The following is a 22735-nucleotide window of genomic DNA, read 5'->3' on the forward strand; positions in this document are numbered from 1 at the left end:
CATTCCTCCCCACCCCTGCCAGTCAATTCCTCATTTGACGTCAGTCTTCCACTCCACCCGATTCACTGGCTCCCAGGTATCTCCCACCTGTTTCCTTCCGTGGCTTCCAGTCATAGTGTCTTCTCCCAGTCTCCTTGCCAAACCAGTCTCAGTCTTTCTCCATCCCAACTCCCAGTCCCATTTTTCCTCTTCCCCCACTACTTCCAATCCCAGCTGTCCCTCCCTGGCTCTTTATCCTAATGTACTCCCCCACTCCCATCCCTAGTCTGGTTTTTGTCTTCTCTGCATTCAAATGAGGCAGCTTCCTCCTCCCAGCTGTTTGGGGCCCAGCGGTCATTGGGAGCACAGGAGAAACAGGCTTCCTGTTGTCTTTTTCAGTGCTGGGACCCAGCCTGCTGCAGCCCAGAGCTGCAATTGCAGGGAAAATCTTGCTTAACCATGGGCTGGCGCATGTACAATGTACACATTATCTTTGGGGAGTTTAGTTGCAAAGCTCTCGCAAGTCTCTGCTAAGCATTTGTGAACTCCAGTTTTTCAAAGGCTTATGATAACTTGGCCAAATTTGGGTGAATTTTCGTGGGATGGCAAAGCCACATCCCTGACACAAAGCTCTCCTCCACCCTATGTCAAATTCAAATCCCTCTTCCAAGGCATGGGGACACTAGAGCTTCTCAAAGAAAATATCACCAGTATTTTTTAACGTGGGCAAAAAGAAACCCTAGACTCATTCTTGGAAATGGCTGAACCATTTTGGCAGAAGCTTTCCAAAAAAATTCATCCTGAGGCAGTCATTAAGCATGAAAAATTCCAGCCCAAATGGTTAAAGTTTGGCAAAGCTATAAGCAACTGCGCAGCCTTAATAATCGGTGGTGCTATCAGCCCCACGAGGAATTATGTATATATTATGTTGCCTTTATTTGGGAGATATTATATTCTTGCCATGCACTTCAGTATATTTCTTATTTTAAAAGATATGTATTGTAAAGTATATAGTTAGATCAAGAAATACATAGTTTAGTTATTTTAGGCTTAATTTTTATTTTTTCACACCAAGAACTACAGATTCTCCCTCTGATTCATCAGCATCTAAAAATGGCTTCTTACATCGGAAGCAGATCTCCACAAATGGTGGCTATGATAAAATGATCCAAGAAAACAGTGGAACAAACTTGGATAGTGACCAACTTCTGTTCCAGCAAAATCTGGAAGAAATGCAGCGACTCCTTGAAGAACAGCATCTCAGCAGCTTGGCGGTAGGATTATTTGGAAGTTATTCACTAAATAATGTTTCTTAAGTGTCTTACTAAAAATGAAAAGTCAGATAGGCAATTATCATCCTGACAATCTGATTCGGTTTCAAGTGATTGCACATGTCCACTCAACTTTAGGTGTGTGCCTGCCCAGTATACTAATAGTATCAGATTTTCCCTTCATGGTGCCAGTCAGGAAAGCACGTGCACTGTCTGCTCCTTCGTGCTGCTGCACAATGATATAAAGGAGAGATCCGCCCATGCCCCTCACCCTCCAGTTCATTCTTACTGCTCATGATGGCTGTGGCAGTGTACTACTTTGCTACTGTGAGAGTTTCCCTCTTTCCTACTCTTTCCATTTGAATATATTTGGTACTTGTTAATAGTCTTAGTGTAGTATTTTACCTAGTAGGTTTCCTATTTTACCATTGTATTCAGTGTACTCTTCAGTTCTCACTGGTTCTGGGTACTGTTGCCTGATGCCAGGGCATGCCTCAGTCCCTGTTCTTCAAACCTTGTGATGGATGCAAGAAGCTGTTGCAGTTCAGTAACCTGCACTTCAGGTGCCTGAAGTGTCTTGTAGAAGCTGACATCAGGGGAAAGTGCCAAATCTACAGGGAGTTTAAGTCCAGAACTAAAAATACAGGGAGGTCAAACTATAAAGCACTTTCTTATGGAGGCAGTCCTGCCCCCACCCTTGGAACCTTCCTGCTTGGGGAGACCATAGAACACTTCTGCTTTGGTTAGGAGTACTCCTCCTGACATGGCGGAATCTCAGTGTCAATCTCCTTCTTCAGTCCTGAAGAAAAAGCCAGTATACTGCATCAAGGGAACTGTCATCCAGGAGATTGAGGTCTTTGGTACCAATGTCCAACAAACAAGGTTGGAAGCAGACACTCCCTGGTGCAGACAACACTTCAGGTGGTGCTGTTGAGACCAATCTGTAAGGAAGCACCATCTTATTCATCAGTGCAAGAGAATGTATCAGTGCCGTCAACACCTGAGGCATATGCCATGGCATGCGATCTTCTGAGTCTCTTGGTGCCAATTTCTCAATTTCAAGAGATATCTCACTCAGTACTGATATACTCTTTGAAGGAATTGGGGGAAGCACCACCTCAGCCAGCCTTGGGTTCGTGCTCATCTCCTGATGAGTAGGGCCCTACCAAATTCACGGTCCATTTTGGTCAATTTCACGGTCATAGGAATTTAAAAATAATAAATTTCATTATTTCAGCTATTTAAATCTGAAATTTCATGGTGTTGCAATTGTAGGGGTCCTGACTGAAAAAGGCATTGGGGGGGTTGCAAGGTTATTGTAGGGGGTGTTGCGGTACTGCTAGCCTTACTTCTACACTGCTGATGGCAGTGCGGCTGCCTTCAGAGCTGGGCAGCTGGAGAGCGGCAGCTGCTGGCCAGGAGCCCAGCTCTGAAGGCACAGCAGCCGCAAGCTGCAGTGCAGAAGTAAGGATGGCATGGTATAGTATTGCCACCCTTACTGCTGCACTGTTGCCTGCAGAGCTGGGCCTTCAGTAAGCAGCTGCCGCTGTCTGGCTGCCCAGTTCTGAAGGCAGCACAGAAGTAAGGGTGGCAATACCACAACCCCTCTGAAATAACCTTGCGACCTCTCCCAAACTCCTTTTTCAGTCAGGACCTGGAATTGAGAACAGGCATTCGCATGCCACTGTTATAGTCGATGTCGCAAGATATTTACATGCCAGATGTGCTAAAGATTCATATGTCCCTTCATGCTTCAACCATCATTCCATTCGTCCATGCTGATGATGGGTTCTTCTCAATAACAATGCAAAGCAGTGCGGACCAACGCATGTTCATTTTCATTATTTGAGTCAGATGCCACCAGCAGAAGTTTGATTTTCTTTTTTGGTGGTTAGAGTTCTGTAGTTTCCGCATCGGAGTGCTGCTCTTTTAAGACTTCTGAAAGCATGCTCCACACCTCATCCCTCTCAGATTTTGGAAGGCACTTCAGATTCTTAAACCTTGGGTCAAGTACTGCAGCTATCTTTAGAAATCTCACATTGGTACCTTCTTTCCGTTTTGCGAAATCTGCAGTGAAAGTGTTCTTTAAATGAACATGTGCTGGGTCATCATCCGAGACTGCTATAACATAAAATATATGGCAGAATGCGGGTAAAACAGAGCAGGAGATATACAATTCTCTCCCAAGAAGTTCAGTCACAAATTTAATAAAAACACTTTTTTTTTTTTTTTTTTAACAAGCATGATCATCATGGAAGCATCTCCCCTGGAATGGTGGCCAAAGCATGCGGGGGCATATGAATGTTTAGCATATCTGGCACATAAATACCTTGCAATACCGGCTACAAAAGTGCCATGCAAACGGCTGTTCTCACTTTCTGGTGACATTGTAAATAAGAAGACTGCAGCATTATCTCCTGTAAATGTAAACAAACTTGTTTGACTTAGCAATCGGCTGAACAAGAAGTACGACTGAGTGGACTTGTAGGCTCTAAAGTTTTACATTGTTTTGTCTTTGAGTGCAGTTATGTAACAAACAAAAAACTACATTTGTAAATTGCACTTTCACTACAAAGAGATTGCACTACAGTACTTGTATGAGGTGAATTGAAAAATACTATTTCTTATCATTTTTACAGTGCAAATATTTGTAATAAAAAATAATATACACTTTGATTTCAGTTACAACACAGAATACAATATACCGTATATACTCATGCATAAGCCAAATATTTCTGGTAAAAAAACGACGCATCAAAGAGAGGGGGTTGGTTTATAAATGGGTCTACACCAAAATTTGATGATTTTAAACTCTATGAAATCATTGAATTGAATATAAAATACATTGTCGTTTTGTTTACATGGACCATCTGCAGGGATGGAGCCCCTCAGCTCCCTGTGGCTGCAGTTCGCCGTTCCCAGCAATGGGAGCTGTGAACGGCAACCCAGCAGCTACAGGGAGCTGAGGGGCTCCATGCCTGCAGACGCTCCAGGTAAATAAAACGTCCTGACCCGCCAGCTGCTTACCCTGGCGGGCCAGGAGCCAAAGTTTGCCAACCCCTGAAATATAGGGTCGGCTTATGAAAGGGTCGTACAGTTTTTACAATTTTTTACCTATCCATCTTAGGGGGGGTCTGTTTATAAACGAACAGATTAATGAACGAGTATATACGGTATATGAAAATGTAGAAAAACATCCAAAATATATAATAAATTTCAGTTGGTATTCTATTGTTTAACAGTGCGAGTAAAACTGATTAATCGCGATTAATTTTTTGAGTTAATTGGGTGAGTTAACTGCGATTAATCGACAGCCCTACTTTGAACCCATTGCCTCTTGTTCTGCCCTGGGTGGCAAGAAAGAACAACTTTTCTCCCTCTTTTTTGTGGCAGCCGTTCAAGTATTTGAAGACCACAATCATGTCTCCCCTTAATCTCCTCTTTTCCAAACTAAACATATCTAGTTCCTTCAGCTTTTGCTCATATGGTTTGCATTACATCCCTTTGATCATCTTTGTTGCTTGCCTGTGGATCCTTTCCAGTTTCTCAGCATCCTTTCTATACATTGCTGGAGCAGTACTATCGCCTCCTGTGACTTCCATACTATACCTGTTAATGCAACCTAAAATTGCATTTGCTTTTTTTTGCAACAGTATCAAATTGCTGACTCATGTTGAGGTTGTGATCCACCACAACTCCCAGAACCTTCTCAGTGTGCTGCTACCGCCAAGCCATCATCTTCTGTTATCAGCTCACCTGCATTGACCAGTGGACCCACTCCATCCCTGATCTTTCTTTTTTGTCTTACGTATTTGAAGAACCCCTTCTCTAAATTTCCTTGCCAGCTGTAACTCATTCTTTGCCTTGGCTTTCCTGATTTTGTCCCTACACTCTATTCCCTTGTACACTTCCTTGGTGACATGCCCTTTCTTCCATTTCCTGTTTGTTTTCCCTTTTGGTTTGAGATAGCTAAAAAGCTCCTTGTGCAGCCACATTGGCCTCCTGTGGCTCTTACTATGTTTCTTCTGCATTGGAATAGCTAAATGTTGAGCCTCTAGTATTACATCTTTTAGGAACTCCTAGTTTCCTTTGACTCCTTTTCTTCCTAATTGGCCTTTCCATGGGACCTTGCATACTGTTTCTCTGAGTTGGTTGAAATCTGCCTTTCCGAAGTCCAGTGTACTTGTTTTGTTGTTCTTATGTCCTCCTTTCCTTAGGATCTTCAATTATATCAGATCATGATTACTTCCTCCCAAGTTCCCGACCACCTTCACATTCTCAACTAATTCATCCCTGCTGATCAAAACCAGATCCAAAAGTCCCAGACAAACTCCCTCTGTTTGCCTCTCCTCCATTTAATCTCTCCTCCTATTGGGAGCCATAGAGGAAGTTCTTCCTTTATGCAGAGGAAAGGGGTTACTCCTAATTTCAAAAGCTAAAGAAGGTCTCAGACCCATGCTAGACCTGCAAGCTGAACAAATACATAAAGAAAATAAAGTTTCACATGGTCAGTCTGGTTTCTGTTATCTCCTCCCTGAATCCTGGAGACTGGTATGCTGCCCTCAGCTTAAAGGATGCATATTTCCATGTGGCAATACCTCAAAGCCACAGGAGATTCCTTAGATTTATGGTCAACGAATCCCACTGTCAGTTTGCAGTCCTGCCATTTGGCCTATCCACAGCCTCCGCATTTTTACAAAGTGCATGAGAATGGTGGCTTTGTTCCTAAGTACTAACACCTCCTTATCTCTACTAGAAATACCTTGCCTGATACATGCCAAGACCGCATTAGCTTTTTTCATGGCCATATCATACTGGCAGCTCATAGTCATCCTGTGATCAACCAATACTCCGAGGTCCTTCTCCTCCTCTGTTACTTCCAAGTGATGTGTCCCCAGTTTATAACAAAAATTCTTGTTATTAATCCCTAAATGCATGACTTTTCACTATTAAATTTCATCCTGTTACTAATACTCCAGTTTACAAGGTCATCCAGATCTTCCTGTATGATATCCCGGTCCTTCTCTGTATTGGCAGTACGTCACAGCTTTGTGTCATCCGCAGACTTTATTAGCATATTCACACTTTTTGTGCCAAGGTCAGTAATAAAAAGATCAAATAAGATTGGTCCCAAAACCGATCCCTGAGGAACTCCACTAGTAACTTCCTTCCAGCCTGACAGTTCACCTTTCAGTGTGACCCATTGTAGTCTCCCCTTTAACCAGTTCCTTATCCACCTTTCAATTTTCATATTGATCGCCATCTTTTCCAATTTAGCTAATAATTCCCCATTTGGAACTGTATCAAATGCCTTACTGAAATTGAAGTAAATTAGATCCACTGCATTTCCTTTGTCTAAAAAAATCTGTTTTCTTCTCAAAGATGATCAAGTTCAGATTCCTAAAATTTTCTTTCTTTCTTACAGGGCAATAAAGTTCCTTATAGCCCTAATATTCAGTGTTTGTTTCCTGTTTTTATCCCTAAAGATTAATATTGTTCCAGAAATAAATCTGCATTTTGCAGTGGTCCATCCACCATTACCCAAGATTATTAACTGTTTGTGCGGAAGTGTTCCAGACCTGGCTGAACTTTTTGGAAAGTTTCTATTATAACAGTTCAGCCATTTCTAAGAATGAGATTGGGGGAAAATACATTGTTTTGCCCACATTAAAAAATTCTTACAGCCATTTAGTTAAGATAAACAAGCACCGCCATGCTTTGTAGCAGGGACTTGAAACTTGGAAAGGAGGTTGCCCAGGTATCAGGGATGTATCTTTTGCAGTCCATATAAAATTTGTCCATGTTATAAGCCTCTAAAAATTGTCAGTTCGCACTTGCTTTGAGGAGATGTGTTAAAATTGGGTAGAAACTCATAAATGTTCCTTTCCACAGAAATCTTTAGTTTGGCAGTTGAATTCGCCAATTATTCCATCTGTAATGAGCATGCCCCAGTGCAGAGGCTGAGCAGGCTTTTCCCTGCAACTGCTCTTTTTGGCAGCCAGAGGACGCTTTAATGCTGAGCACAGTAACTGAGAGTAACTTCTCTCCTGTGCTTTCAGTGCTCATGCTGCTGGGGCCCAATCCAAGCAGTGTGCAAGAGGAGGAAGAAACAGTGACTGGACTGCAGAGGATTGAGTAATGCAGGAGGTGAGGGGAACAGGGAGATTGGGAGCAGGAAAAATAAAGCATAAGGGACAGCAGAAGGGAAAGGGGACAGAACTGGAATTATAGGAGGTTGGAAAGGAGATTGGGGGTGTACAGGAGCAGAGGAGAAAAAAGACAGCCTGGGCAAAGGGGTCTAAAAACAAATAGAGCACACTCACTTAGAGACCATGAATTGAACCCAAGAGTCCTGAGTGTCTACATTACTCTGCTGGTGGCAAATAGCTGTGAAACCCAGTGGCAAAGTGTGGTCCACAGAGAGGATGATAGCCTACTACTTCAAATGGAAGAGGTCTCTGCTGTGTATGTAATGGTGCATTCCCTAATGACGCAGATAAAATAAAAACTAACCAAAATATAGAAATTTTATTTTAATGTAATCTATTATGTTAAAAGAATGGTAGGTGGCAATTGAAGCACTCAAAAATTAGAAAATACCAGAATTAAGGATTGTGCATATGCATTATGTATGAGAAAGACTTCAATTACATGAATACAAACTATTTTTTCCACGTGATCCCTGCCTCATTCAGTGCACAGGATGTCTGGGGCTTGGAAATCAATCAAATGTGTACGTAGTGAATGGTCTGCAGGACCCTGCCTCATTCGTTGCAGAAATTGGATGGTGTGTAGTGGATTAGGCAGAGGATTGCAGGAAAAGTAGGAGTGGCCCCATAGATCAGGAAATTTATGTCACTCTGATTAATTGGATCCTTTCTTTGTCTCTGCCACAGACTTCAATGGGTAAGTTTCTTAAACCGAAATGTTTACAATTGGCCGCTAATTGTGTTTTCCTCATTTTTTCTGGTGCTCCACATGAGATTTTCTGGTGCTCAGAACACTCACAGCTGCAACTGAACTCCATTGGCTCTGTGTTGGAACACACAAAGTGCTATAAAAATGCTAAGTATTCTGAAAAACCAGGCCCAAGGTGTCTCAATTTGGGCACCCAAAATTAGTGGACACTTTTGGTCTTTAACACTGTGTCTCAGGGTTGCGAGCTATAAAATTAAGATAATACCATGCCACTCAGAGGTGTTATGAAGATAAATTTATTAATGTTTGTGAAGTAGATATAATTGTGAGAGCATCATAAAAACACCCTTTAGGAAATCAGTAATTTTGCATTCAACTCAGGGTTGGATGGTGTGCATAAAGGTGTGGTCCACACATTGAATGAGGGGAATAGAAAGAAAAACTGAGTAATTAAATCCCCATTTACTGAAGAAGGCAGAAACCTGTAAAAAAATAGTACCTGATCTGTTCTACACATATATAAATTTCATTGTATTTGAAATAATGAAAAAACGTGTTTTGTTTTTATTTCATGATGAGTTAATAAATACAACCTTGAGAAGACCAATCCTGCAGACACTTATGCATGTGGGTAACCTTGCTTGCATCTCTTTGAGTTGACTCATGTGACCATTGACCGCATTAGCAAAGTTTCTCCTGTGTATTTGCAGAATTGAACTATACTTCTTTAAAACTAAAATGTTAAAGGTAATTAATGGAACTCATTGGGAAAATGGAATTCATTTTTGCAGTACCTTTGCATTATTGTGGATGGAGTTGACCTGCATCATCACTTGCATCTTCAGTGCATGTTCTATCATGCTGCCTTGTTCAGACATCTAGACGTGACTGAGATTAAAAAAAGAAAAAAAAAAGAGCATTCCATTCTATACTGTTTGTCAGAGTGTCAAAAAGTTGTATGTTTGCAGTATTGATGTAGCCTTGTTGGTCCCAAGATAGTAGAGAGACACAGTGGGTGAGGTAATAACTTGTATTGGACTAAATATTACATTAATTTTAATTTAATTTATTAATATAACTATTAAAAGATATTTTCTCACCTACCTTGTCTTTCTAAGAAGTTGTATAGTTTCTTGGGCTAATTAGGGAAAACAGGTTCTTAAAAGGACTGTTAAGGAGTACATGGAATTTGGATAGAAATCAAGTTTAATTTGGTGGAGAGTTACATTTACATAAATGGCCATTTTTATAGGTTAAAACTAATAGCTAAAATTGAATGTGTTGGTCATATGACAGAATCAGGTGACCTCCACATTAACTTTCCTCTTAGCAAAGTCAATGACGTCAAGTTTTTGTTGGCTCTCATTCAGTCCTGCAATATAGCAACATAATCCAGATTATTTTTCTATTCCAAATGACACTAAAGTAAACTTTATATTAGCTATAACTCTTATTAATCAAAGTAAATATAGCTGCCCAATTAAATTAAAATATAGCTGCCAGTGTATTTCTCAGAGTATTCTTATGTAAGTGAAATTACAATTGCTTCCAAGCACATGTGTTTTCTTGATCTATAGAATGGAACTACACCTTCACTCAAGATCTGGCAATCTGGGTTTGTGGTTTCAAGGGCACCTTACATAGATACAGGGGTCCACTTTAGCAGATACTTATGCGGGTAAGGGCCACAACATAGCAAACCACAAATGAAAGGAATCTGCTTCACCAATTAATTAATATCTAAAAGCACTTTGCTGTGAAGAAGTTAGGGTTGCTGCACATACAACATGCCTGGCACAAACCACAAAAGCAAGGAAATGAGAAGTTAAGACACCTAACAGTACATAACTGTCTCCTCTTCCACCCACAAGTACACACCTTACCATTACAACTACCATGAACACAACTTTAACTGTGCACCACCACCCCGTCCCTTTTGCTTTTCTGCACACTCCCATTTACCAGATTATTATTTCCCCAGCACTAATAGTTGTGCTTGCTTGGTGAAGTGGTTGTGTTGGGAGAGAGTAATTTTATAAAGAGATGCATTCAGAAGGATAGTTAAAAGTTAGGAAACATCAGAATTAAGGTTGCCCATCTGTTTGGTTCCTTTGTGCATATGCATTATGATATAGTCTTCAGTTACATGATTGCAAACTTTTTTCCACAGAAGCCCTCCCTCATTCAGTGCACACGATGGATGGAATACTCATCTATTCAATATGTATTTTCATCCTCATCATTCAGTTTGTGGCTTTATGCATTATTTAAAGCACATCATCCAAACCATGCACTGAATACAGAATTATTAATTTGCTTGTGGACTTTACTATGGTGTTCTCATCATAGTATCTTAGTCCTTTACATACATTAATTATTTTTTCTTCATTACACTCCTGTGAGGTGTAATCAGTATTACACATTAGGAACTGAGGCCCAAAGATTAAAATCAGAATTGTCAAAAGTGTTAACTATTTTTGCCCAATTTGAGAAGTCTAGGATGTGATTTTTCTGAGTATTTATTGTTTTTACAGCACTTCTAATGTTCAGGGTAGAGCTTCCATTGAATCTCAGTTGCAGTTGTGTGTACTCCACATTTCTGCAAATCAGACACCAGGTTTCTCACGTTGGGTGCCCAGAAAATGAGGAACACACAGTAGCCATCTCAGAAATTTTTGCTTCATGTGACATAATAATTCTGGCAAAGGTAAGGATGGAATCTAATTGTCCAGGGCAGCATTCAAACACCTTAACTGTAAGACTTTTTGTTCCCTATCTTATTTACCACACATCTTCCAACTTTTGCAACTAATGATGCTGGGGTCCTACAGACAATAACCTCATTCTCTATACACACCTGATTCATTCCCTCCACAGTTCCTCCTGTGCACTGAATGAGGCAGGGATTCTGTTGAAAAAGTAATATGTGATTCTGTTTTTAAATTGTATAGCAGTGGTTCTCAAACTTTTTTTTTTCGTGGACAACTTGAAAATTGTTGAGGGTCTCGGCAGACCACTTAATGATCTTTCCAGATGTTGTTTGTACCATTAGCTAACTATTGCAAAGCACTTTGGATAAAAGTCCTATATTAAAAAAAACGTAATAATGTTTTTTTGTTCTACAAATAAAAGCACATAATTCATATTTTAATATGAGTAGTCTTTACCTTCCCCAAGCTTGGGCTGAGAAGGAGTGGGGGGGGGGTCTCTCCTTCTCTCCCCTGCCACAGCAGTCCCCGAGCTGGGGCTGGGAAGGAGGAGGGTATCTCCCCTGCCACAGCGGCCACAGAGCTGAGGCTGGGAAGGAGGGCCATCTCTCCCTGGCAGTCGCAGCCCTGGAGCTGGGGAAAGTCGCCTCTTTCTCTTCTACGTGAATGCAGCTCGCAGACCACTACTGGTTCGCAGACCACAGTTTGAGAACCTCTGCTGTATAGTAATGCATACGCACAAGAGAGCCAAATCACGGTTCCAAAGGAACCTTAATTCTGGCTTTTCCTAACTTTTGAGTGCTTGACTTTGCAACATTAACATTTATTTAATGTGATTTCCTAAAATTTTTCCATAATTGAAATAAATAAATGTCTTCATGTGGACCCATATTGTGACTATGGCTCATTAGCAAGGTTGGCTTCTTTAGATCCACAGCATAACCTTCCACCACTTGAGCTAATAGAGAAACTAGTAGAAGTACAATGCCATTATCATCCATATCAGAGGTTCTCAAACCCCACTAATTAGGTGCCTGGACCCTGGAGAAGACACACATGTAAGGTGAGGTGGTGGCCTTGGGGGAAATAAGAGGTAGATGGGAGGGGGCAATTGGATGAGAAGAGGGGGTGGGGGGAATTTGGGACATGCAGGGCTGAGTGGGCCAGAGAAAGAGGCGACTTTCCCCAGCTCCAGGGCTGCGGCTGCCGGGGAGAGATGGCCCACCTTCCCAGCCCCAGCTTGGGGGCTCCTGCGGCAAGGGAGAGACCCCCACTCCTTCTCAGCCCCAGTGGGGAAGACCCTCTCTCCTTCCCAGCCCCAGCTTGGGGGCTGCCATGGCAGGGGAAAGAGGGCACATCCATCGCATTAGAAAGGTAAGACTACTGATACTAAAATATGAGTTGGGTGCTTTCATTTGTAGAACAAAAAAATGTCTCTTTGTCGTGCTCTCCTCCCACCCATCCACAGATCCTGTCCTGTCTCCTGCTGCTATCCTTTCCCCTCTTTCTACCCAGGTCCTGGCTTGGTCCAACTCGTGCTCCTATCCCAAGCTTTTACTCAGTTACGTTGCCCCCCGCATCTGCTTTTAGCCTATCCACTGCACAACTCCTGCCCCTCTGCCTCCCCTCTGGTCTTAAAATATAAAGTTTTATGCAGCCTTAACCGTAGGTGTTACTATATGTGCTACGTGTAATTCCAAAAACCTTTATGAAAGATATTCTCTACCAGATTTTACAGGGTTATAGGATTTTAGAAACATTTCTGTAAGACTTGTATTTATTTCATCTCGTTCTGTAGGACTTTTCCCTAAGGGTTCCTCAAGTAGGGTTCCATCTGAAGTGCATATTTAAGTTACGAAGCTAAATTTAAACATAAATGGATAAATATTAAAATGTTGGATAATATATTGTGCTTCTGGAAATTCACAGCCATTTCCAATAGGAGGTCTTATCCCACAGGGAGAACAAACAGACTACCTTACCTCCTCAGACATCAATAGTTCACATAACTGTGAAAATGGTTATATGTAAATAGCAAATAACATGAGCCACAGAATGACCCCTGGGGACACCAATGGAGTTCAATAGTAACAGCGTCTAAAACTACTGGCAGTAGCCTTTGAAGTGAGATTTAAATTATAGTGGGGCATTGCCTCTGAGACTTGCACTGAATTCCATACACATCACACGCTGTCATGATTAAATATATTCCACAAAGGGTATTAGCAAAGCGAATATAGAAAGCATACTGATAACTGAGATGTAGAAGATGAATTGCTGGGTCTGAGCAAAACCTTTCAAGTCTCTGATCAATTCAGAAGCATCAGGATATCAGTGTTTGTTACTGCTGGGAAAACATCTAGGTTTGGGGTAAAATTTTCAAAAGCACTTAAGTCCCATTAACATTCAATGAGAGTTATGCACCTACCTCACATAGGTGCTTTTTAAAACCCAACCTTTAGTATTTGTTGCCATCCTACTTATATAATCAGTAGTACAAAAATGAGACAAAGTGGCTGGAAAGACACTGGATTCTTTCAATTCCAAACCAGACAGAAAAGAATTTAGGATTTGAGTACTGTTAATGAAATTCTCAGTCCCGGAACATACATGATGGGGATTGAATATTTGGTTTCACCTTAGTAGAAATTATTCACAGGAAAATTGCTGTAGTTGAAATCAAACTTTTCCCCAGTGCGAGATGTCTTTTCCAAATATCAAAATAAATATTAAGTCAGTCTCTCTTTTTTTTATATTTGCACATTCTATTTTTGTACTTCTAAGTTGCTTATACGTAGGCTTGGAAGGATTAGATTTTTATTGGTTAATACTAGTAAACTTTGATTTCATCAGACATACACAAACTTACAAAAAATATTTCTACCAATGATAATTGAATTTTGCAGATAGGCAAAGTAAGAAAAATGCTGCTTGAGAACTTGAGTTTGATTTACCAATATTTATTTTGTATATTTTGACATGGTATTGACAACTAGTGTTTCAATGGTTATAAAGCTTTAACTGTTTGAGTCTCACTGTCTACTGTCATTAAATAATTGTCTAATTCCCCCCCCCCCATATTTTTCTGCAGCTGTGAAAATTTAACTCAAGGAAAATGCTTCAAACAATTAATACTATCCATCAAAATTATTTTTTTTTAAATCCAATTCTCCCAAGCCTACTTGTATAGAAGAAAGAAAAGATGCATTAAGTTATTTTTGGGCAGAAAAAAACCATGATGGTACAAAAAAGGGTTATTACATCCTGCAGATAACTTAACCACAGCAACAGCAAATTAGGGAAGTGACTCAGATAATTCCAAACTAAAAACTATTTAACAAACCTAGAAGACTGAAGGAAACCACTAAGTACTAAATTACTGTGCATTAGGTGTGTCCACTGAGGCAACAGAGCAGTATCAAAAGTAGCAACGGGTGAAGGAGAAATCAGTGAACTTTAAAATCAGAGAGAGAGATCCAAAGCAATGATAAAATCCTGACTTGATGTGCATAGTATGTGTCTGGGATGATGAGATGAATAGGATTAGGCAGAACTATGAAGATTCTGGATAATTCAAATGCAACTAAACTGATATAAGCCAAGTTTACTCTGATATAGTAACAGGTTTCAGAGTAGCAGCCGTGTTAGTCTGTATTCGCAAAAAGAAAAGGATTACTTGTGGCACCTTAGAGACTAACCAATTTATTTGAGCATAAGCTTTCGTGAGCTACAGCTCACTTCATTGGATGCATGCAGTGGAAAATACAGTGGGGAGATTTATATACGTAGAGAACATGAACCAATGGGTGTTACCATACACACTGTAATGAGAGTGATCACTTAAGGTGAGCTATTATCAGCGGGGGGGGGGGGGGGCACGGACTTTTTGTAGTGATAATCAAGGTGGGCCATTTCCAGCAGTTGACAAGAACGTCTGAGGAACAGTGGGGGATGGAGGGGGGAAATAAACAAGGGGAAATAGTTTTACTTTGTGTAATGACAAAGTAAAAGTAAAACTATTTCCCCTTGTTTATTTCCCCCCCCCCCTCCATCCCCCACTGTTCCTCAGACGTTCTTGTCAACTGCTGGAAATGGCCCACCTTGATTATCACTACAAAAAGTCTGTGCCCCCCCCCCACCCCGCTGATAATAGCTCACCTTAAGTGATCACTCTCATTACAGTGTGTATGGTAACACCCATTGGTTCATGTTCTCTATGTATATAAATCTCCCCACTGTATTTTCCACTGCATGCATCCAATGAAGTGAGCTGTAGCTCACGAAAGCTTATGCTCAAATAAATTTGCTAGTCTCTAAGGTGCCACAAGTAATCCTTTTCTGATATAGTAGAGTCCACTCAAAGTTCTGCCTCCGTTTAACTAAATAAGTTTAGAAATACACCTTTACTTATCTTTAGGTGGAGACCGGGTATAAATGAGAATAAGAATGAGGTCCTTGATATCTTGTACATTTTTACTAGCTGGAAACACTGCAGCTAATCCCAAAGTGTGGTCTTATGTAGAAAATTTAGAAAGGAATTTTTTCCCCTTCTTTCTTCAGCTGCAAAGCTCAAATAGAGGTTAAAATATAATTTGGCTAAAAGGAAAGGTTAATAAGTAACCATATATTCTGTTTTACTAGAAAGACACCAGCTTGCATAGTCTTAGTTTGAAAATGTTCCCTAAAGGGATCTTTGCCTACACTTGGTTCTTTGTTCTTGTATTTGGTTTCTTTATCTCAGATAATAACTATAATATAAGCCTGCATCTGAACATTTAGTGCAAGATAAGATTTAATTCAACCATAAAAAGTCTTTCAAGATACTTTTGTTTCAAAAGGGCTCTCAAAATTTTTATTTTGCGATTGAAAATCATTGAACAACTTTAAAATATGCAATATTGTAGTTTAACAATAACAATATTAAAATAAATAGCATTCCGCTGGGGAAAGATGTACTTATTTATTAACAGATTTTTTTGTGTGTGGTTTCTTTAATAAGCCTTCAGAAATTCAGCTCTTTCAACATAACTGTTAAAGGAGATATAATTTCTTACCATAGTTAGTCCTGTTTCTTCCAATTTGCAAATGTTTCCCTTTAAAGTTACAAGCCAAAAAAAAAAAATAGTGCTTGCACTATTATTCTTAATGTATCTCCTACTATTCTTTTCACCAGAATGTAATTAGGGTTGCCAGGTATCCAGTTTTCGACTGAAACACCCGGTCGAAAATGGACCCTGGTGGCTCTGGTCAGCACCTCTGACCAAGCCGTTAAATGTTCGGTTGGCTGTGCTGCTGGAGCAGCAGAGCTGGCAGGCTCCCCGCCCCGCTCCCAGAAGTGGCCAGCATATCCCTCTGGCTTCTAGGTAGAGGGACGGCTATGGGGGCTCCGCGTTCTGCCCCCACCCCAAGCGCTGGCTCCGCAGGTCCCATTGGTTGGGAACTGCAGTCAGTGGGAGCTGTGGGGACGGCGCCTGTGGGCGGGGACAGTGCACAGAACCCCCTGGTTGCCCCTCCCCCTAGGAGCTGGAGGGACATATTGCTGCTTCTCGGTAGCCACCTGAGGTAAGAGCCACCCAGAGTCTGCACCCCTCACCCCCTTCCACACCACAATCCCCCGATCAAACCCAAACTCTCTCCTGGAGCCTGCACCCCCTCCCACACACTGAGCCCCTCATTTCTGGCCCCACCCTGGAGCCCGCACCTCCAGCCCAGAGCCCGTACTCTCTCCCACACCCCAATCTCCTGCCTCAGCCCAGAGCCCTCTTTCACACTCTGAACCACTCAGTCCCACCCCCCAACCTGGAGCCCTCTTCTACACCCCAAACCTCTCATGCCTGGCCCCACCTCAGAGCCCGCACCTCAACCTGGAACCCTCACCCCCTCCCACACCTCAACCCCCTGTCCCAGCCCAGTGAAAATAAGTGAGTGAGTGAGGGTGGGGGAGAGCAAGCGACAGAGAAAGGAGGGATGGAGTGAGTGGGGGGCGGGGCCTCAGGGAAGGGGCAGGAGGACGGGGAGGAAAAGTGTTCGGTTTTCTGCAATTAGGAAGTTGGCAACCCTAAATTTAATTCATGTTAGATTCTGAAATCAGTTGTCTAGTCTACAGTGTTGAGGCAGGGCATTAAAACTATAACAAAAAGAAGTGGAGAGAAAATAGGAAAATAATTGAAATGCCATTTTTCTTTCATTGTTTGTGTACAGTTTCAGACATACTGCCTTGTGTAATGATACCATTAGATATTATAAATTATGTATGTCCAGGCTGGGGCAGTACTGGAATGAAAGACATCCACCGAACACCTTAGTATTGAAAGAGATGACTTTGATGATTCAGTAGGTGCCACTCCTTCCTCTGAGATAATTACTGTGTTAGTGTCTCACTAAGGTGTTTTGGGGAGGTGAACGGCACTGCACTACTGTATGCTTTTGGATGTGATGTAATTTCCTTCCTCCTGAGAGATAAAAAGAAAGAAATCGAGATGCTATGTATTTCTTTTAAAATGTGTTGTGTTAAGATACTCTTGTGATGAACTTTGTATAAGATCATAGGTGGTTGAGTTGTAACCGCTAGAATTGAGAAAAGATGTCATGACACTTTGCATAAGGATAAGGATATTTATTCCAATATTATGCACAAATTCCAGTCTGAGTTATAGCCATGGCCTCACTCCATCTTCTTTGTGCTGTTCCGGAAGTGTAAAGGGGATGGAAAGGTAGCTTAAGTAACAATTTCCTCATAAATATAGTACAATATACTAAAAGTTAGAAGCTATGCTTTTTTCTGTTATGGTTCCTGATTCACAACCCAATTATCTACCTCTGCAAAGATTGTAAAATTACAGAGGATTAGAAGTGATGAGGGTTTTACCGTCAGATATTTGGTATTAGCAATAAACTTTTAAGATGAATTTCATTGCAAACTGTGAAAAAAATGATTATTGGATTCTCCTGCCCACTAAATGAAGATAGCAAGTATAGCATTCCCTTCATGTAGGGGAACCCTGTACCAGGTGAAAGTTGTCAGGGGCAGCATAGTGCATGGACATGGTGGAGAATCAGGGCTTGAATATTTAAAATAACATGCATCTGTTTTATTAAGTGGACCAATTTGAAAGTTCACATGGGAGCTGCAATTCTCACCATTTATTGACTATAAAATATCTTTAAAAATAAAAATGCCTAATTGTTGTCATTTCACTGCTTAGTCCTGATAGTAACCATCTTGCTGGAAAGTAATGTAATTTGTGGGTCAACAAAATGAGAGCAGTTCAGTGCAAGAGACTAAAAATTTTAAAGCCCCACAACCCCACCGATGTAGATGTCCCTGACCACAGCAGAACTATTGTGATTTCACTGCATGGATGGCAACAGGATTTAGGAAACCTAAATTGTGTTGTCCCTTGAATGCCATAAAGCCCAGATCTCTAGGATGCTCCTTGTGTCTTAGCACCCAGGGAAGTTTTGAGGATTAGGCAGTGGCAATAGATCCATGACTACACCAATGTATTTTTTAATTCTGCTCTTGAAGAACTGATATAAGAACACAGAAATAAAATCCTTGAATTATACATCTGTTTCCTTAGAATGTGATCTCAAAAGTTCATTCTTTTCTTTTGTAATAAATATAATAAATGATATCAATTGATGATGCTGTGAACATAAGAGTGAAAATAACTTCCGTTACTCTACCGAAAGTGTAGTAGTATTTATCTGATTTTAACCTAAGCTTTAATTAATATAAAAGAACAAAACAGTACTAATCAATACAATAGCATATTATGAATGTAAGCAGTCCTGTTTTACTTCTGTGTTTCAGAATTTTCACCAAGAAGTCAACCAAATAACAAATTATGACAGCCCGTCAAGCCTGGACAGCCTTGAGGCAGGAGAACAAAATGAAAATTATACAACACCTAGTGAAATATCTTTGACTACACAGTGGGACGACTCTATACTCTACGATTCACAAAAATCACAGTCTACGAATAAGAGCTTCCTTGATACACCTGAACTAACTTTTTCTAAAAATCAACATGTAAATAATTGGCTGATAAATTTAAATACCCAAAATAGCCAGGCAAACACTCCTTTTCATGACACTTTAGCTAAACAAAATGTTCTAATTCCTGCTGAAAATATACACAATCCAAAACAGAAATCATTTGTTTCTAGTGGAACAGAAAAAAGAACACAGATATGTACTTCCGATAATCAAATAACCTTTGTAAACAGTCCGTATACTTTTATGCAAAATAGGAAAGAGGAAAAAAACAATATGTTGAAAGTTCCATCTTCTGGAATGGTTAGTAGAGAGAGTTCATTAGCCACTGATAGCCTTGTGTTCAAATCCAGCAAACCCTGGGCCACCTCTGATCCTACTCCAAGAGAACGAGTTCCAGATTCTGTACAGGAGCAGAGTTCTGAACTGACCCAACAGAGAAGAACCACCTCATCAGTACAAACCTCAAATCAACCTATGGCAACACCTGTAATCTTACCTCCAAAACCATGGAATTCAACTGGTGTTCACAACAGTACCATCTCAGCTAATCCTTTACAAAAGGGCAAAAATACAAACACAGTGCCATGTACTGATGATCTAAACAATTTGTCAGAAACAAAAGATGAAAACATTAAAAATTTTAATGGTATTAATCAGGGATCATCTTTATTTCAAGACACATCTAATGCTTCCATTTTGTGCAACGCTGATCAAGAAGAGGACAAAAAAGAAGAAAAGGGAAATGTGGCTGAAGCCATGTCACCTTTGTCTAATGCAAAGTTTAATTGTGACTTGTCTGAACATCACAGATACCTGAGAAATAACATGCATGAGCGAAAGGGAGTGAAATTGCCCAAAAGCATTTTAAAGAAAGAATCTAAATATGAAAATTATTGTTTCAAAGCAGTGGTTATGAACCGAAGGATCTGCTTTGGGAATCAAACTGCATCTTCTATCAGAGACAGTTTAGAATTGGCAAAAATAAAAGAGAAAGATGCAGAAAATCAAAAGACTAATAAGAAACTCAGATGGTTTGATGAAATTGACAAAATAGTAGTAGAAGATGATGAAGAGTGTTCAGAAAAGAATACCACAGGAGTATCTCAGGCACAGTTGCAGCCATCTTATGTTCAAAGTAAACTGAATGCTATTAACAGTAATTTAAGAAGTATTCCCGCTTGCACCACAAATTCTATCTGCACAGAAAATCACCAGGATTATCCCTCGATATCCACAAAAATTGTTGCTGCTGGAGGCTCAGAAAGAGACTGTATGCCTCTGCGTTCTTTTGTATCTACAGGTTACCACTTTGCTAAACAAGCTTGGATGGCATCAAAGGGTGATGAAAGATATAGTGGTGACTCTAAAATTCAGAAAGGTAATCTGCATAAAGGTAAGACAAAGATAATCAGAAGACCAAGATCTGCCAAAACCCAGTCAGGTTTTACATCTAAGAATAGAAAGGGCACTATAATCCGACCACAGTCTGCTAGTGAAGTTCATAAGGTTATAAAAGCTCAGGGTAAAATCATTGTACCTCATCCACCACCTAAACCTGTACCAGGCAACAAGACTGATCAAAATGTTGCAGACGCTATGTGTCAACCAGTAAATTCTTCCAAACTTCAATCCAACACTACAAATGGTAACTATGTAAATGCAAGACATCTTTTGCCAGCAGATCAGGTTTTAAATAGAACCACTATAGAAAATAATAAGAGTATTACTTGTAGTTCTGACTTGGTCACCGTGACATTGGCAACCCCACCTTCCTACAATGTATCTCCAAGTGAGCTTTTGGAAAAGACAAATTACACTGTAAATAATATTCAGACAATTGCCCAGCAAGACAGCTTGATAACTGGTACCAAAAGGAAACCTGTATGTGCAGAAAATGGACTACGCCTTGATCGTACACCAACTGATGAAGAAATAAATCTTTTGTGGCAGGGTGTGAATAGTGCCCTAGCTCAAAAGGATTATGCTGCTGGTAAGAACCATTCTTGTTTTTTTCAAAATAGGGAGTTTTAAAATGATAACAGGCTCTTGCATTCAGTTACAAATGCTGTTTTCACCTTTCACACAACAGTATGAAGAGTTTCTACTTTGGTCATTATCTGTTATCTCCTAGAGGCCCCAGTCAGAGATGGTGGCCCCATTTTCTTGGGTACATTACAAGCATTAAATAAAAAGAAAATCCTTACCCCAAAGACAGGTGGATGAAACAAATACATGTGGGAGGAGGAAGGCAGAGAACAAGTTAACAGTAAAATGAGTAAAAAAGAAAAGGAGTACTTGTGGCACCTTAGAGACTAACCAATTTATTTGAGCATGAGCTTTCGTGAGCTACAGCTCACTTCATCGGATGCATGCATCCGATGAAGTGAGCTGTAGCTCACGAAAGCTCATGCTCAAATAAATTGGTTAGTCTCTAAGGTGCCACAAGTACTCCTTTTCTTTCTTGCGAATACAGACTAACACGGCTGTTACTCTGAAACCAGTAAAATGAGTGAGTTTTATATGGTAAACTATAGCTTACCACCTGCCAGCCACTATCAGCTGGCAGGACTCTGTCATCTGGGAAAATGTTTTTTGACAGGATCTCATGAAAGAGCCATAAATCTGCCATGTTTTTAAAGTGACTGCTCTGTAAATATTTGGTATTGCGAAGACTCTAAGTGTCACTAACACAGGGAATGTTTCAAAGAAAGTTGCCCATGTTAATAGAATAAAGAAAGTGGAAGAAATTTCTAACAGCCATATGTCACTGTGCTGGCAAATATTTGTGTCAGAGTGAATTTATAGAAGCTTTACGTGCTTTACAAAAACATTTTCTGGGAACATTACTGTAGAAATAACTATGGGCAAGACAGAGCAAAAGATACACAAGAAAATTTAAAAGACTAAATCATATCTTCCTGCTAATTAACTTTGAAAGCATGTTTCAGACTGATTAATTTATATTTACAAATGCTTTCCAAGTAACCCCTTTGTACTCTAGCCAAGTTCTATGCCTTGGAGCAGTAATGGAATCCTGTGTCCCCACACTGTACCCAGCTGAGCTGCTGTGTGGTTTTCCATCCTTGCACCCTCTTCTAGAGGCAGAGTCCATGACTCCACCAACTCCACTTCGTGTACCAGGAGCCACTCTGTGCCTCCTACCATACTGTTGTGACCATCCTAAGGATCACTCAGGCTGGTGCAGAGCCCCCTTCTATTAAAATAAGGAGCTTCCATGTCCCTTATAATTGGGCCTGTCACTTTATTTACAGTACATACTGTGACAGGGTTGGACTGCATGGCTACAGGAGAGTAATAGAAGGCAGATATATTAGCCCCAGGTTAAGTAGGTCCCTTTTCCCTGGGTAAGGTAACCGGGAGGGTTCCAGAACAATCAGGAACCTTCTGGAGACAATTAAGACAGACAGGCTGATTAGAACACCTGCAGCCAATCAAGAAGCTGCTAGAATCAATTAAGGCAGGCTAATCAGGGCACCTGGGTTTAAAAAGGAGCTCACTTCAGTTTGTGGTGTGGGTGTAAGGAGCTGGGAGCAAGAGGTGCTAGGAGCTGACAGTGAGAACACATATTGTTGGAGGACTGAGGAGTACAAGCATTATCAGACACCAGGAGGAAGGTTCTATGGTGAGGATAAAGAAGGTGTTGGGAGGAGGCCATGTGGAAGCAGCCCAGGGAGTTGTAGCTGTCACACAGCTGTTCCAGGAGGCACTCTAGACAGCTGCATTCCACAGGGCCCTGGGCTGGAACCCAGAGTAGAGGGCGGGCCCGGGTTCCCCTGAAACCTCCAAACTCCTGGTCAAACACAGGAGGAGTTGACCTGGACTGTGGGCTCACGAAA

At 40.8% G+C, this 22735-nt stretch overlaps 1 protein-coding gene across 4 annotated transcripts in view; it reads left to right on the forward strand.

Moving 5' to 3' along the window:
- The window catches only part of CEP126 (centrosomal protein 126), a 49735-nt gene that overhangs the window by 12290 nt on the left and 14710 nt on the right, over positions 1 to 22735 (forward strand). For all 4 annotated transcript variants that reach the window (XR_012158144.1, XM_073338023.1, XM_073338017.1 and 1 more), the window contains exons 5-6: positions 1055 to 1253; positions 18693 to 20868. Coding sequence is in view for 3 of the 4 variants with exons in the window: in XM_073338023.1 (XP_073194124.1) it covers positions 1055 to 1253; positions 18693 to 20868 (2375 nt within the window). In the remaining variant the exon portion in view is untranslated. The remainder of the gene's footprint in view (positions 1 to 1054; positions 1254 to 18692; positions 20869 to 22735) is intronic.

The sequence above is a fragment of the Lepidochelys kempii genome, chromosome 1 (genome assembly GCF_965140265.1).
Source record: "Lepidochelys kempii isolate rLepKem1 chromosome 1, rLepKem1.hap2, whole genome shotgun sequence".
Classification (NCBI taxonomy): domain Eukaryota; kingdom Metazoa; phylum Chordata; order Testudines; family Cheloniidae; genus Lepidochelys; species Lepidochelys kempii.